The 17665-nt window shown below is 49.9% G+C and overlaps 1 protein-coding gene across 7 annotated transcripts in view; it reads right to left on the bottom strand.

Annotated features, from left to right (window-relative positions):
• Positions 1-17665, bottom strand: part of UTRN (utrophin) — a 437542-nt gene that overhangs the window by 18298 nt on the left and 401579 nt on the right. For 6 of the 7 annotated variants that reach the window (XM_071218696.1, XM_058307593.2, XM_058307595.2 and 3 more), the window contains 4 exons: positions 6096-6232; positions 1259-1297; positions 1022-1087; positions 106-171 (listed from right to left, as the gene is read on the bottom strand). In XM_071218696.1, the coding sequence (XP_071074797.1) occupies positions 106-171; positions 1022-1087; positions 1259-1297; positions 6096-6232 (308 nt within the window). The remainder of the gene's footprint in view (positions 1-105; positions 172-1021; positions 1088-1258; positions 1298-6095; positions 6233-17665) is intronic. The other variant, XM_058307594.2, reaches the window with a different exon arrangement.

The raw sequence follows: 17665 nt of genomic DNA, 5'->3' as shown, positions 1-17665 counted from the left end.
TGGACATTTCTGCAGCCGCTTATCCACCTCGACTGAGATCAACACCCAAAGCCGCCACCCCACTGGCCCTCAACGGCGCGGCAGGGTGAGGTCGGGGCGACTTACACGCTTCCCGTGGTGGAGCTGCTGTCGGTGAGCAGGGACCCGTTCGTCCTCTCCATCTGGGCCAGGCTGAAAGGAGGAAGCAAGGCAGCTCAGGGCAGGCGCGTCTTCAACCACACGCACCTGCCCAGACCTCTTACCGCGATTTTAATACGGCGCTTTGGGTGTGCGCTTCACCTTCACCTCACCGCCACTGCCCAGGTGCAGCCTTTGTCTGGTGCCCACAGGGCCACCCCAGACCCCGTCCCCTGTTGATGCGCCAAGCCGCCTTCTCCGCAGATCCAGGGCAGCTTTCTCCCACACTGGCCAGGCCGCTGGTGCTGGAAGCCTGAGCACGAAGCCCCAGCTCCCAGAAGGGCCCCCAGGGCCGGCTCCAGCTGCCCCTTTTCCCCGCCTCCTGGGTCTTCCCCGCAGGTCTCGCAACAAGCCACGCTCTCCCCAGCTCCGTGCTTTGGTGCGCTTTCCCACCTGCCCCTCCCCAGAAGCTCCACTTGGCGAAGGTCCAGTTCAGATGTTCCCACTCCGCGATGCCCGCCTGCACCCAGCCAGGGACGGCTCGCCCCTAGCAGGCAGAAGCCGCTGTGCGCTTCTTTCCGGAAGCGTGTGCATGTGATCAAGACCAGGCCCCCCTGATAGTGTCGACGTTCATCTGATTACGTATTGTAACCTGTGGACCCCTCGCCCGCCTCCCTTCACGTGCTCTAACTCCGGCCCATACATGGCTCCGGCTCTGAGCTGGAGACTCACGCCCGCCCGAGAGCCGCTGCCCCAGAATCTGCGGCAGGTGTTCGCAAGTGCAGCCCAGAGCAGACGCCTGGCGGTGGGCGGAACGGGACGGCGCCCCTGCCAAGCTGCTCTATAACTGTCTGGCCGAGACAGAAGGGCGTGCCTGGCGTGGGGGAGACCCCGGGCTCCTCACCGTGTGGCGTACTGCTCGATTCTGGAGTGGGTGTCGTCGTGGAACAGCTGGGGAGACTGCGAGGGGCTGCGGGGAGAGACGGACGGGGCGGGTTACCGCCGGCGCTGGCGCCCGGTGCCGGGGGACGTTAGCCTCGTTAGGGGCCCGGCCATGCAGACGGACGCGGCGCTGCGCCGGCAGGAGAGCGGCCTCTCCCCGGGCGGCCGGGCGAGGGGCCCTGCGGGGCGGCATACTCACTCAAACTGCTCTGGCCACAGGCTGATGAGCGTGACGGGACTGCGGGGAGAAGGAGACAAGAGTCACGCGGGCGGCGCTCCAGGGCCGCAGAAGAGCACTGCAGGGCGCCCGGGCCCCGTGGGGAGGCCAGAGGACGTGGGCTCAGCCTGGCGCGGGAACTTCCCAGCCCACGCGGGCCCCTCCTAGGCAGCCATCCCCAGCACAGCATGCGACGTGGGACGCATTTTAGGATCTCATCCTCGGGGTGCCCGGAGGAGACAGGGTCCCGCTTTTGTTTTTTATTGGGGTAGAAATTTGGTCAGCAAGGCAACACTAAATACCTCAAATCACCTTATATTACACTCATGGCCCAGCTGCAATAAAACTAAACCTTTTCTGATTCCCTGGACCATATTAAATGCAAAAACTCAAACCCTGTGTATGCAAAGAATCTCCGCTGCGCGGATACATGGAGGAAGCGCGTGGCCCAGCACCCTCTCCACCGCCCCGACGACACGTTCCTGTCACCCGCAAAGCAGAAGCAGGAGCCCTGGGTTGCGAGAGCCTTTCTTCAAATAAGATGAGCTGCGGAGGCTCTGCCTGCCGACCTCGAGGGAAGCGTGCTCCGCCTGCACGGCCGTGGAGGGGCTGCAGACCCCATCAGGAGCCCAGCCCAGGCCCCGCCCTGCAATCCTCACGGCCCCAGGGACTGTTTCCTTAATCCAGCGGCTCCTTCCAACCCCAGCTCACTGGATTCTTATTGGACTGGTGCATGTGGACATTTAAAAGGACAAAGAAATTTAGTTCTCCATTTAAATAACTAAAGCCTCCTCCTAATGCCGATGGAACTGAAACAGCCAGGAAATTACCCCAGCCCTATGTGGCTCCCCTGTTTTTCTTGTACAGACATATTAAGGAAAAGTTAATGAGCTCATTACCCCCCGCTGAGAGCACCAGTTGATGCCTGTGTGGCAGGGGCGAGAAAGAGGTGGAAGATGATCCATCTTGCTGGGACGGAGAACTAAGAGCCTTGGTCCCACGTCCAGGAACAGCTCTGTGAGTGTCAGGAAACCCACCCAGTAAAGAGACTTATCACCACGCACAGAGCAGATACAGTCCAACGAGAGGACCCATGCAAGGCAACAGTCGGTCTTTCTCCGTCACTGCTTTTCATCAGCTCCAGATTACGGCTGTTAAATGTCAAGTGAATGATGTGCTATATAATTTCCAAAAATGGTAACTGGTTGAGAGATTATTTCTAAACATTTTCCATGAACTTTCAAAAAAAATGTGCACATTTTATCTGAGTTGAGCTTGGAGAAGACGAGACGGCGTGACCGGCCCCTGGGCAGGTCATCCCGGCAGCAGGGAAGGGCTCCCGCGCTGCGCCAGGCACGGCAGGCGAAGGCTGCGCGCAGTGGTCCACGCTGTGAAGTCTATTTAGAGTATGTCTAAGAAAAGACAGATGCACAGTCAAACTCGAGGCTCCGCTGACTCCAGAGCATTTGCACCTGTAGGACAGGACAGAAGCGACTGGCTTTCTCATTCAATTCTGGAAGGAAAAGCCGAAGCGTGTGGTCACGGCAAGGACGCCCGAGGGGCGGGCCGGCCAGGCCTGAGGCCTGAGGCCCTGTGGGCTCTTCACGGTTCAACAGGACGCTCTGGTTCGTGCGGGTCTGGTTCGCGGGGTCAGGGCCGCGGGGTCAGCCTCCACCAGGCGGGCTTCGTGTTGCAGGAAGAGTCACCCAGTCTTCCTCGGGAGGACCCGGGCCTCCTGCACACAATCTCGGCCCACTCGTCCTTGAGCTTCTGTCCTCTGGCTGCTTCAGTCCCTCTCCGTGGACCCCAGCCCCTTCTCCCTTACCGTCACTGGCTCCCTGCTGCTCTGAGGAACCACGGGGCACCCCAGACCCTCTCCCTCTGCTGGTCCCTTGTCACCTGCCTTCTGCTTCTCTCCCCACGCCCACTGTGTCAGCTTCCCACCCGGCTCTTCCGAGGTTCCCGCCTGGCCCCGGCCCCCTCCCACACCACGCCAGCCTCGGCCCTCGTCACATCCAGGCACAGCGCTCGGCTCAGGTATCACGGGCTCCCAGGCCAGGCTGCCGCCACGGGGCCACTGTCCAGGGCAGGTTCCTGCTGCAGTAAGAATTAAAGCAACATGCGCTCGTCTAGCCCACGCTCACCCGTGTCAGGGAGGCCTCTCTAGATGACTTCTTTCCAACCGCCAGGAAACCGGCCTGGCTTTCTAGCAACTCCCAAATTACCCTGGCCACTACGTCATAATTTCTGTTCTCAGGGTTATTTTCAATGGGTCATTCCTTAAGCAAGCTTTTCTCATTTATTTTCATTCCGTTTGTGAAAAGTCTTGCATAGGCAGTTATAAAATTAATTGAGCAGACCTGGACATGGGCGTATTTCTCCTGTTTTGGTATAATTCACTCCCCCCTGAGTCCCCTCCATGCAGGCATGCATAATTAGTGGACACAGGATAAAATACTGCATTTTGCAAGGATGAAAGAAAAAGAAACTAAATAAAATTCTGATGTGCTTCATGAATAACTTCAGCACATTTACCACTTTCCAGGTTTTCCTCCAATGTTCTCCCGCTCAGAGGAGAATAAATGACATCAAATTCTCTATCGCCCATTACGTAAGTTTTTACACCAGGGTATTAAGCGGCCCTCTACTAGAGAGGGCAGAGCAGCAAAGGAACTGTATTCCAAATCCAAGAGCGCCTTCTCATTTTAGAAACAGAAGGAAACCTGCCCCTGTGTCCCGCAGCTCATAAACCTTTCCAGTAAGGACCTTTGAGGCGTCTAATTTAATCTTCTCTTCCTTGGCTCCTTTTTCTTCTTTCCTTTCCCTGAAAATGCTGCTATATTTGTGTTTTACGAGGTGAGGCATTTTCAGAGTTAAACACACAAACCACAGCACAAATTATTTGGCATGCTTTTCTGTTAAACTTGAACAGTCACTGCAAATAGAATGACTGATGCCGGTGGTTATTTTGACATTGACAGTAAATTATCAAAAATGCCTAAAATGAGTTTGAAAGATCTATCTTCATGATTCATAGAAAGAACGTAGATATTTGGAGCACAGAATGCCAACGGCTGATCAAGAGAGTGAAGGGCACATCAGTCACATCCGATAGTTCAAACCTATCAGATTTCCCCATAAATTATTAAAGTGCCCTCTGATGACGCTCTTGCTTCCGGCAGCAATCCAGAGGTTATTTATATCTGACACCAAGAAAGGCAAAATTTTGGTTTGATCATGGGGTGCTGCTCAGCACAAACAATATATTAGAGATTAAAATAAATAAAACTTATTGTCATACAAACTTGAGAAGAGGACAAAAATCTACCCACTAAGCAGAGAGAGCACCCCCACTCCACCTGCCCTCAGGGCTGCACGCGTTTGAGGAGTGGTCTCCAGACCCCAGCTAGCGAGCCAGCCAGGTCCAGCTCTCCTCTTGCTCCACAGACACCTTCTTCCTCTGGAGCCCACCTGCCGGGACCCGCCCCTGCGACACGACCTGCACAGGACTCAGGGTGCTTGTGGGCGTTGACGTGGCCTTGCGTGGACACAACAAAAGAAGAGCATTGGGAGAAAAGCGTGGCCAAGCTGCAGCCTTCGGGGCTATGTATGGAAAATGAATTCAGAGACCAGAACACAGAATCTCTGCCTCCAGTCTGACCCCGGACACTGACCGTCCCAAGGCATGGAGTACCGCCGTTCTTGCTGATCTCGCTCTCGGACACAAAAGAAAATGAATTATGAGTCTGGAGGTTAAAGGAAGAGAGCGCGTCTTCACGGCAGGGACTCTCGACAACTTCAGGCATTTTTTACTGTAGTTTCCTCTATCATCTAAAGTAGAAAACTTCCCTCGAGACTGTGCAGCTTCTCCTCCACAGTGATCGGAGAGAATGTCCTTCCCTCCCTACCTGGAATTTATCCTGTAGGGCTGGGTATACTCTGGTGCTGATTAGTGATAAAGGTCATTTTCCCCAAGATTCAAGCATAAGAAATTTTCTTTGGCAAGCATATTTATGCTGATAGTATAAAAAGCAATTCAAATTTAAAATCATATCTATTTTTATCTTGACAATTTGTTTAGTAATTTAAAATTACTTCCTTGCATTTTTTAGGCTCCTTTTAAAAATTCTTTTTCTTCTCATTCCAGGCTATAGAATCTTTTTGTTTTTTTACTTTAAATTTGTAACCTCACGGTAATTGTGCTACCTTGAAACTTTGTTTCCTTTGTGCTTGTAACTCAAATTATATACATTTAAGAAATTGCATTTATTTTGTATAATATATAAAATATGCTATCTCATTTTGCAGTCTTCATCTTCAAAAAAAAGAAATTAGAAATGTAACATACTTTGATGAGATGTTAACATCTATAAATACTTGAAAGCAAGAGATTAAATTCTATTCATAAATTTATACTAAACAGCTATAAAAGTAAATGTCAAGCATACTACAAGAAAAGTAAAATACCCTCGAAAGGGAGAAACGGAAAATAAATGAAAGAGCATAAAATTCGACCATTTGCTTTAAGCATTTTCAGGAGGAATAGAGACGGCCGAGCGCAGGCTGAAGCAATAACGCCTCCCTGGTAAAGTTTAGGAGCACGGCAGCTAACCAGGAATGTCGGCTGTGACCTTGTCAAAAGCAAAGCATAAAACTCTGTTTTGTGATGACTGATTCCAAGTTTCACTTTGCACTTTCAAAAGCATATATTTTACCACACATAAATCACATTGGTATTAAACAATTTCTCTTGTGTCACTCACATAAAGATAATACCAGCTAAGCATCTGCAGAGATTCAGCACCAGAACTACACTTACGTCTCCAGATTGTCGCCTTCCAAAACCGTCTGCACGGGGAGGTAGCCCAGCCGGGGGTGCTTGGCAAAGTACTTCTTGGACCTGAACTTGTTCTTCAGCACCTTCGTGAAGTCGCGGACGTCCTCCCCAGACGTGGTCTGTAGGTTTGAGAGAGGCACACTTCTTCCGTTAGAACAGGAGGAGGCGGTCACTCACAGTAAGACCAGTGCACACACAGAGGGGTGCCACGGCACGCCCAAAGGTGGGGACTATCACGCAGTGTCGTGACGACACGTGGCAAACGGGTCTCAGCAGTACATGTATCCAGCAGTTGGTTCTTATTTTGTCTTGAAAATAAACCCTAACTAGGCTCTTTTCCCCATGTTTTTAAAGCTGGACCAAGATACAAAATTAGTTTTGGAAATTACACTAATTGATACTATCACTAAAAAATGTGCATTTTGCTGTTGAAAATTTAGCAATGATGAGGTATTCTGGATACCACGCTGGCATAATAAATGGATGAGTGGAGAGCAGCCTGTTTCCACACAGGCCAGGATACACTCAATTATGGGGGTCTATTTGGTGAGCAATTCTGTCTGTTTCCCTGTCCTTTCCCAAGCATCCACCATAAAATTATTTGACTTGGGCTATAATTTTAGAGGTGATATCAAATGCTCTTGTTTCCTTAATAATGCTTTGTGATGAGCCTTAATGATCAATGAGGGTGAGATGGGCTGTATCGACCCGCCCCTCATTCTAGGCTGTGACTCTCTGGGCCCAGGCTTCCTCCTCTTGCTCTGAAGGTTTGAAGCTGAATGGACGCCAAAAAAGCATGTTCTTAAAGCGAACCCATTTCTCTGGGCATGAACCTATTGCAAGTAGAGCCTTCTGATTAGTTACTTCAGTTAGGGCATGGCCTGGGGGGCAGGTCTTAAACCTACTGGAGCCCTTTATAAGAGAATGGAATTCAGGGAGAAAGGCATGAAAGCAAGAAGCTGAAGCAAGGCACTTGGGAAGAGGAGGCAGCAGTACTGCCCAGGTGCCTCGTCAGGTGGCAGGCGCGCCGGCAGCCGGTCTTTGGGGAGAACGCACTGCCTGACGGTGCCTTGATTTGGACATTTTCACGGCCTCAGAACTGTCAGCTTGTAAGCTAATAAATCCCCCCTGTAAAAGCCAGCCCATTTCTGGTATGTTGCTTTCAGCAGCTTGACCAAACTAGAACAATCACCAATTCTATTTTTTAGCTGCACAATGTTATACTGACGTTAACACTAGTTAAAGAAGTGTTTGCATTTTTTGCACTAATTGCCTTCATTCTGGCTCCTAGTTGGCTGCCCTGTATAAACTAGATGGACCCTGTTCCCACCTATTTACAAACAAAATCAGAAAACTGCTCTACAATAGCTGAGTGCCAGATAACTCGCTTTCCTGCTGCCTGCCCTTACCCTCCCACTCCAGTCCTTTCCGCTGTCATGAGCTTCTTCAGGACTCATGCAGACTGGTTTTGCAACGAGAAGCTGGAAAAAACTAATTTTTGAAAACCAATGAACCTGAGTCAACCACTAGTTTTGCTACTTAGCATCTGCTACCTTTCCACCTAAATGTGTGTTTTCAGTAAACAGTTAAACATTTCGTTCTCTAGACTCGCAGAGCTGGCATGGAAGTGCCCATGGGTTTCATAATCCAAAGCTCAGCGATTTTCACTTTCTCAAAGAGTAAAAATGACAGAGTCCAGCAAGGCCACTCACATTATATCACCAGCCCTGCCTTTGGAGTCACAGCCTCAAGTCCACAGGGGGCCAGGCTGGAGGGCACGGGCCCAGAACCCCACTCGTCTGCCTCCCCCAAGCTTCTCTTCTAACGTGTCTACATTTGGGCTCCACCAGGAACACTGGCTGGGGGGGAAATGACCTGCCATTCCAAAGGCCAGGGCCAACTCCACGTCACACACCTATCACTAAATACAGTCAAGGCATGTAAAAACAAGCAAACAAAATCCAGCCAAGAAACACCCCTCCCAAAAGAACCCCGCCTGCCTCCCCAAAACTTAAGAGTAAAGCCTAAAATGTGTTTCTGATAAATCTCAAATTTGATATTTGAAAAAAATTGGTGCATTCTCATATCAAAATTGGACCTTTCAAATTCCTTATCAATTTTCATAAAAAGGAAAGAAACTATCACCAAAATTGTCATCTAAGGACATTAAATTCACCAGAGCCATACCGATTATGCAATATTAAAAGGTGAAAAGTAACTGAGCCCACAGGAACTGGGGAGTATATTCAGGTTAGCAGAATGTAATTCCTTAGTAGGGGTAGAGTCAAGAAGATGCATTAAGCCCCTTCTTGCTGATCATGTGAAAAGGTATTTACATGTACTTGGTCAAGTCTGCTATCCAATGACAGTAGCTATTCTTTATTTTACAGTGTCAGTGCTATGGTTTGGTAAAAATGAAAATAGCATAATGAATGTAATCAAGCTCAATATAGTATCATGCTAGGTATAATGCTTTGTTGTTTTTTTAAAGTAAATGACTATCACTATGATGATATGAAAATGAAATTGAAGGGATCGCCCATTACTACACAAATTATCCAGTATTTTTAATTAACCATGCAGTTCTTGAAAGACTAAGTTTTCATTCATTGCTGTAAGAAAAGAAAGGATGGCAGAAGATTTTGTAGATCCTATTGATAAAATGAGGGTAAATGATATTAGCAAAGAACTCTGCACCTTATAAATTGCTTTTGTTCAATCTCAGTAGGCTGGAACCCATGAAATACATAAAAATCTATGAGTTCATAGTGACATGTAAAAGCAACAAAAGAATTAATTGTTTTCAGAGAATGATAGGAAACCAATTCTTTATACTGAAAACTGGTCAATAAAGGGAAAAAAACCCTTTATCTTGCCTTTCCCGATGGAGCTGGACCACAGGGTAACTACGTGGTAACGGGGCGTGTCTCTGTAAAAGTATTTCAGCTGAGATGAACGACAGACTTAGAATCCTGCAGCCCTCGCAGCCGGACCTGAGGCCGCAGCCCCTGAACCTCTGTACCAAGGAAGGGCCGGCAGTCTCTTCTCGGGCCACGACAGAGGGCTAGCAGCCCACCGACAGAGGAATGGATAGAGAAGAGAGAGTGCCACCGATTTCAAAAGCCCACCTTGGCATAAGTCAGAGCAAGCCTCCACCAAGACCCCAGCAGAAGCCCGTGGAAGCTGGAAACAGGCGAATCTTCTCTTAAGATTCTCTTTTGTGGACCGAGACGATGGCAGAGCTTTTGAAACGCGCCTTCGTTTTGTTCCTCGGTAGAGAGACGCACACCTCACGTGGAGCCCACTTCAGAGCCCCTCTGGCCTGCTTGTGTCGCACATCCACACACAAACTGCATATTCTTAAACTGCTGACACCAATGCACAAATGAGTTTGAGAAACACTGGGACATGACTGAAGAGTCTCGTCCTTCTCACTGATAGGAATCACAAAGAGCAGGAAGGCCCAGATGCAGGAGAATCTAGAATTGAAGAACGCTACCTCCACAGCTCAAAAATTAGGTCCAGTAAAAAAAAAGACCCAGAAAGCAACACCTACAAAAGGACGATTGACAAGAATGCCAAACAACCGAAAGGCCCCGAAACCCACTTTAATTACTGGATTATTTTAACGAAACATAGAAAGACGTACAAGGAAACAAATAAAACCATATTGGCTTTAAGTCTTCCAATAACTTTTTGGTACATCAGTTCAGATGGTGGGATGACATTCGTAACTAATTTCCTAACGAAGACTCCTCACAGATTCTTAACTGTTAGCTTCAAATATGAATAAGCTACACAGAGAAGAAAATAAGTAAGCACGAAGAGGAACGCCGGTCATAGAAGAAACAGCACAGTCATCTGGCGCATGAGCACTGCTACCCTGTTAAAAAGTGACCTCTTTAGCAAGAGTTGTCTCCTAACTGGGAGTCAGTAGGTCCAGGTCGCCCCACACTTCCGAGCAGCACGTTTCAGTATTGCAGGGCTTCTCTCAAAGAACCTATGATTTTTTTCTAAATTACACAATAACCTCTTAGTTTTGATTTCCATGTCACTGATTTCAACAGGTTGAAACTGACACACATGTGAATGCCACATACAGGATGAAATCAGTAAGGAAAGCTCAGCGCCCTTCAAGGCCTCGTGGAAAAACACGGAACTAAAACAGCACTAACGGAATCGCCCAGAGGGGTCAGAGCGAGCAGGGCGGTAAGTCATCGAGGTGAAGTGCAGCTGTCGCAGCCTCACTTTCAGGGCCAACAGCACCGTCTAAGTGCCCTCGACTCGCTGGGGACCTCGGGAGCTGGGCAAGGCTCACCAGCCCTCAGGACCCCCACAAAGGGAGAGTAAGGACGCTGGGATTTCAGCACGCTGGCCAAGGCACACTGGCGTCTCGAGGAGCACGAGCGCCAAAAGCAAACCACGCCGACTCCACGTGCACTTCCGAAGACCGAAAGTGCCGTCCCTTGAGCCGAGGCTTACGGCTTCACAAGCACACTGGTGCTGGCAGGTGCAGAGGGCGGGGAGAAGCAACCCATCTAATTTTTTTTGCCTTGGTTTACTTTTTGTCAATGGCATATAGTTCACAAAATAAAAAAGATGTGGTTTAGCTTTTAAATGAAAGGGAAAATCTCGTTCTAGATTTTATCAGTAGAAAATTGTGACTTCCAGTTTCTAAAAGCACCAAAAGTATGAAATTTTAGTTCATTTCCCCATACATCTATCAAAATCCCCAAGAACAGGGAAGCGGAGTTGGCCCAGTGGTTAGGGCGTCCGTCTACCACATGGGAGGTCCACGGTTCAAACCCTGGGCCTCCTTGACCCGTGTGGAGCTGGCCCATGCGCAGTGCTGATGCGCGCAAGGAGTGCCCTGCCACGCAGGGGTGTCCCCCGCATAGGGGAGCCCCACGCGCAAGGACTGCACCTGTAAGGAGAGCCGCCCAGCGCGAAAAGAAAGTGCAGCCTGCCCAGGAATGGCGCCACACACACGGAGAGCTGACACAACAAGATGACGCAACAAAAAGAAACACAGATTCCCAGTGCCGCTGACAACAACAGAAGTGGACAAAGAACACGCAGCAAACAGACACAGAGAACAGACAACTGGGGTGGGCGGAAGGGAGAGAAATAAAATAAATAAATCTTAAAAAAAAAATCCCCAAGAATATACTTCAAACTGTTGCTTTAAAAGCAACATACATGTGGCTCAAGGGATTCGGCTCCCATCTACCACATGGCAGGTCCAGGGTTCGATTCCCGGGCCTCCTGGCGAAGGCGAGCTGGCCCACGGGGAGTGCTGGCCCACGCAGGGGTGCTGGCCCGCATGGAGTAGCTGGCCCAAGCAGAGAGCTGGTGCAGAAAGATGACACAACAAGAAAAAGAGACACAGAGGAGAGACAACAAGAGACACAGCAGACCAGGGAGCTGAGGTGGCACAAGAGATTGAGCGCCTCTCTCCCACTCCAGAAGTTCCCAGGATTGGTTCCCTGTGCCGCCTAAGGAGAAGACAAGCAGACACAGAGGAACTCACAGCAAATGGACACAGAGAGCAGATGGGGGGAGGGGTGGCGGAGTAAATAAATCTTTTTTAAAAAAGCAATATACATCTATTTTTAAAATGCAATTCAAAATCTGTTTTAAATGCTATTAAATTAATAAGTTGTTCCCATTGAAGTAGTTTTCCCTTTCCTCCCTCCTTCCCCAGTGAACTCTCAGTACAAATCAGCCCTCTCCCAAATGCAGCCAGGAGTGGAAATATGCAACAAGGCCACCATGATAGAATCCTGGGGGCGGCCAACGCTGCTGAGCAAACCTCTCTGAGCTGCTGCATCCCCCAGCTCAGCTCCCCTCCCAGGTGTGGTTTCTGCACTCGCCTTCCTTCTCTCCCCCCCTCCCCACTGCCGTTTCCCTCCATGGTGCGGGCTGCTGTCCCCCAGCTGTCCCCAGGCTCCTGTCCTCCTGCCCTTCTCCCAGCGTCTCGGCTCTGTTCTTCTCCTGGAAGGACATTTCCCATGGCTCCTCCGTCCCTGTGCTCCTTCCTTTCTCCCTCAGTGACTCCTGAGGCTCCCATGACGATCCCTCCCCCCACGGGTCTCTCCAGCATGGGCCGTGCAGCCTCCCCTCTCGAGGCCGAGGAACAGGTGTGACCCTTCCCTTGGCCTGAGCCTCAGCACCATGTAACCCCCTGACCAGGCCGGCACGAGCCAGCGGCCACCCCGGGGCCTGGAGGACTTCTCAACGCCACTGTGTCCCCCAGCGTTCCCAACCCGCTCGGCCACACGTCGGGGGCGGCCCTGGGGGCCTCATCACAATGCAGACCAGCTTTCATCTCAAATCTCTGACTTCAGTAAGCACCGGGTCCGTCCCCCCAAGCCTTCATGTGTGAGTCGCCCCTCTCTCAAGTTCCGGCCCCTCGATGCCTCCAGCCCTCTCAGCCTGGGGGAGCCCCATCGAGCACAGCCCCTCGACGCCTCAGCCTGGGGGAGCCCACACCACTCCAGCCCCTCGACCCCTTCAGCTTCTCCTCAGCCTGGGGGAGCCCACAAGGGGCACAGCCCCTCGACTCCTCAGCCTGGGGGAGCCCCATCAAGCACAGCCCCTCGACTCCTCAGCCTTGGCGAGCCCCACTGAGCACAGCCCTCAGCCGCAGGGACCCCTCCCGCCCGTCCTCTCGGCTGGGCCAGCGCCGAGGGGGACAACATCACCAACGCCCGCTCCTGGCCACTGGCCTCAGCTGCACCCAGAGCAACACGCCGGGGTCTGCTCATCGCCTGGGGCCCGAGCATCCCAGAGGCCGCCCCCAACGGCCCATGTGCTGAGGTGTCAGCCCCGTTCAAACCCCTCCACCGTGACGATCAGGGACCCTTGGTAACCACTTTCAATTCATGCTCCTCTTCCCCCATGGACAGAGGAATGTCTTCTATGCCTCAGAACACATAAAAATTTCTCTAAATTGAATTGAAGTTTGGTTATCTGCAAAAATAGTTGAAGTGTTCAAAGACAATTTAGAAAAGATCCAACCAGGGTAGTTTGCAGTATGAAATTAAATGATCGTAAACTCTTATTTCAATGAAAAGAAATTTAGAATCAAAACATCTTTCATTTAAAATGCAACTATTTTAAAAAGAAAGATAAACTCTGAATTCAAACACTTACTGCACGGGAAACAAAAATTGGCTACGACCTTGATCCCTAAGTTTAACCCTTGAAATCGGGTTCCAAAGGTTTGTTGAATTTCTCCACGAAGAGGCCTTTTTCCTCCTTTGCTCGCTCTTATTTTCTCTGTACCTTCAGTCTCCTGCAAAATGACTCCTATATAACAAGATACCCGACAAATGTAAGATCCCAGCAAGCTTATTAGCTTGTGTTTTAATATATCAAGGCACAGGGACTGAAATATGAGTAAATTTACCTTGTTTCAGGTTTGTGTGAGAGGAAGAGACTGTTCTGTTTAGAAAACATCTAAAATGTCTACTTCCTTTTGGGAGAAAATACTTCCATCAAGAAGCTAATTTATGCAAATCAGTAAGTTATTTTTATTAACTGATGAGTCAGTGATGTTGGACTGCTTTTTTCTTAAAGAGAGGTTCCAGCAGGTGGAAAGTTCTTACCCTCTTCCTCCCCCCCCCATGCTATATGTACAAGCATGAATATCTACTGCATTGGGCATGTATGCATGTATTTTCCTCAGTGGAGTTAAATCATCAAATCCAAACTACCAGCTTTGTACCAATTACTTACCTCCAAGACTTAGATTTTCTTTAAAATGAGGATGAGTTAGATGATCTCTTAGAGGCTTTCCAGTTTTAAACCTATGATTAGTCTTTATAATGCTATAGCTATAAACTGGTTTGGCCGGGTTGAGCCAGATCTAACTAGGTCTAGTCAGGCTGTCTCCAGGGATTAAAAAGACATTGGGGGCGGCGGGCTCAGCCCAGTGTTTAGGGCGCCCACCTACCACATGGGAGGTCCACGGTTCAAACCCCCTCCTCCTGATCCATGTGGAGCTGGCCCATGTGCAGTGCTGATGCGCGCAAGGAGTGCCCTGCCACGCAGGGGTGTCCCCCGCGTAGGGGAGCCCCACGCGCAAGGAGTGCACCCCATAAGGAGAGCCGCCCAGCGCGAGAGAAAGTGCAGCCTGCCCAGGAATGGCGCCGCACACACGGAGAGCTGACACAGCAAGATGACACAACAAAAAGAAACACAGATTCCCATGCCGCTGACAACAGAAGCAGACAAAGAAGACGCAGCAAATAGACACAGAGAACAGACAACCAAGGTGGGGGAGAGAAATAAATAAATCTTAAAAAAAAAAGAGTCATCGGGGAGGGAAAAGCACTCTCAGAAGACCCCATGAGCCGTCACAGACTCAGACACCAACTGCAGACGCTTCCGCCGCGCTGGGGGACACGGAAGGAAGCGCGGGCGCTGTGGAGGGGAAGCCAGAGGGCTCGAGAGAAGACGTGGCCGGCAGAGAAAGCCCTCGCTGCGCGTGGAAAGGAGGGGTGGGGCCGGGTGGAGGTGAAGGGCGCTGCGTCCCACCTGTGGTGCTGCCTCCTGAAGACGGCTCTGCTTGAGCCCAGGGAAGAATTCTCACGTGTGCTAGCCCGGAATACCAGAAGGACAGGGCGTGGGCGTGGGGATGAGTCGTTCTAAAAAATCATTTCCTAAAGAAAATTTCCACCTCATTTCCTCACATAAATGCTTTCTCACAAATATCGTAAAATGTCTCTTAAGTCACGACAGCTAACCACACTCCACGAGGCTTCCTGCATCTCCAGACAAACACTGCTGCAGATTATAAGAGCTGATGTGCTTGACGAAGTATTTTGGGGACAAGAAATGAGTTTGAGGGTCTAAACTAAGGCTTATGAACTGCAGAGAGCTTTTTTTCCAGACTCAGCTGAAAGGAATGTGAAGAGGAAGGAAACCGAGGCAGTATGTGACTGGAGCATCTCCTGAGTCACAACCCGAGATGCAAGGTGGGACACACAAGCAGCAGGAGCGACGCGGAAGGAAGACTCCCCGTGTTGAACAAGTCCACATCCGGGTTCATTTCCCAGGCAGACCCTAAACGAGTCGAGGGAACGCCGGGTAAAACGGGACAGTGAAGGTTCAAAGAGCGTGGGTGCAAAGAAGGGCTGACATTTTACAAAGCATTCACATCAAGGAACTCATAACTAGCAAACGGAGGAGCAAGCCTTTTAAAACTCAATGGACATATACTCGTAGTCATTTTATAAAAAGCTGTTGGGTCAAATAAGGACGTATGAGGAAGCCTTGCTCAGATCACCCCACAGTCTTCAGAACGGGGCGAAAAGGAAGTCGTCCCGGCGACAGGAAACTGGAATCCTACGAAGCACACCAGCTACGCTGCAATCACCGTGAAACAAGAAGAGTCTGGGATAGCTTACAGATTTTATTTAATATGGTAGTTGGAGAGAGAAATTCAGGGTGTCAGTGATTTGCAAGCGTGCCCTCAGTGCCGATGAAAAGAATTCATGGCAAGCGGGAGGATTCTGGAAGCAGAGAGGGAGGCCTGATGACATTTCCCATTAAGTTCAGCTAATTTCTTCACTCTAAAAGCCGCCTGATGCTGCTCTCGTTTTCTAGCAGATGAAAGAAGATACTGAAATGGCCACAATTATCACGGTCACTTAGCAATTACATTCCTCAGTGCAGACTCCTAGCACTGGCTTGCCAGTCCCCAGGAAGCCTTCGTGGGCTTGGACAATGTGCCTGCGTCCCCGAGTTGCCTGCTCTGGGTGAACTTCACAGTCCAGGTGACAGCAGCTCTACACTGTGGACATAAGTCACTGCACTCAAGGACACACCTGAATGTGATTAAAAGGGGAAATTTTAGGTTGCATAAAGATGTTACTAGAATTAAAAAAATTTTTTTTTAATTGATGGGACTGCCCAACACGACAGTGAACCCTAAGTTAAATCATGGACTCTAGTCAATAGCACAGTTATAAAAATGTGCTTTCATCAGTTGTAACAAATGTACTGCAGCAATGCAAGGTGTTAATAACAGGGGGGCATGTGGGAATACTCCACTTTATGCATGATTGTTCTGTGGCCCACAACTTAGAGAAGTTAAAAAAAAAAACACCAAGATTTAAACTCACAAAGCTGAAGACACCATGACATTGGGTCCACTCAGTTACAGAAAGGACACCGAGGACTTGAGATGCTACCATCAAAAACTGCATTAAGTAAAACTTGAGAGGGTGATGAACCTTATTTAAATGGAAATATTCTGAGAGGCGCTCCCTCTAATCGGTTTAGCAGGCGTGTCTCTGTTAGCAGTCATATTGCCATCCACAGCCCTGGACTTGAACGGTGTTTTCTAGTTTCTTATAATTCGCGCTCCCAGTATAAAACAGATAATTCACCTAAAAAATATGCAAGGGGCCTTAAGTAATTTGTTATTGTACATTCTCTGTCACAGCGTGTTTTTTTTAGACGTCTATCGTGCAATATTATCCGTTTGCAGATGTGATAAGGAAGAGAAAGTAGTGGCAATACAGAGGCTGAAGGAAGTCTATTTCAAATTAAGTATTTTGTGAGTATTTTGCACTTGAGCAAGACAGTCCTTTTATATAACTTTGCTGAACAAATTTAACATGCATTTACCTCAGGATGTTTCCCAGTTGGACCTTAGTTCTTTGCAATCCATGTTCTGTGACCACCTGACAGTAACACTTCAATTCTGCCCAGGCCAGACCCCCACCTCGGCCACCGGGTCCTGCCCCTTCGTGCAGGCCGCGCTTCTCCCCATTCCTTCCCCGGCCGCCCCGTCCCAGGCCCGGCCTCTAAGCTCACAAGGTCCCGAGCTCGGCTGAACGCTCCTCTGTCGCCGTCCAGGAACCCTTCGGAACCTGAACCCGCGTCTCGGCTCTGCACGGGACACGCACTCCACGGCCGGCGCCCACCCTGGGCCGCGCCCCTGGCCTGCCCGGCGGTCACTGCTGCAGCTCCTCTGGCTGACACGGCTCTCCCAGCCCCCGGCCGCGCCCCAACGCCGACACCCCCAGACCTCCCCCGTCGCTTTACCAGGGGCTGTCTGGGCCCCTCGGGCCCCCGTACCCCCTTCTGTCCTTGAGGCACAAGGTCTGGAGCCGCCCCTTTCCTTACCGCCTGGTGCCCGCCTCGTGCCCTCCTCCCGAGGGGCGGTGCCCCGAGAGCCAGCGGGCTCTGCAGAAACCCGGAGCCGAGCCCGCGTCCGCAGCGGTGCATCCCTAACGCTGTGTGCGGCGAGAATAAAGATGCCAACAAGGGAGCGCGTGGGCCTCACATGGTCTCGGGGGGATTTTTTTTTCTTAGTTAAAATTATTATCCACTGTGGGTATTTCACCCACAATAATTCAGCAACATTTTCTAGACATTTCTTCTATACATGTAGGGCACCTACTTATTGGAGGTAAGATACCTAAGGTTTTGAGATTTATCTGTTTGTATTTTGTAAGTATTGCTGTTTTCCTGTCAATTTATGATTCAAAAAGTAGCTCAATTCCCTGCATACCAAAGAAAATATACAGTTCCATGAA

This window comes from Dasypus novemcinctus, chromosome 11 (assembly GCF_030445035.2).
Source record: "Dasypus novemcinctus isolate mDasNov1 chromosome 11, mDasNov1.1.hap2, whole genome shotgun sequence".
Lineage (NCBI taxonomy): Eukaryota > Metazoa > Chordata > Mammalia > Cingulata > Dasypodidae > Dasypus > Dasypus novemcinctus.
This window is presented reverse-complemented; position numbering and strand designations above follow the sequence as displayed.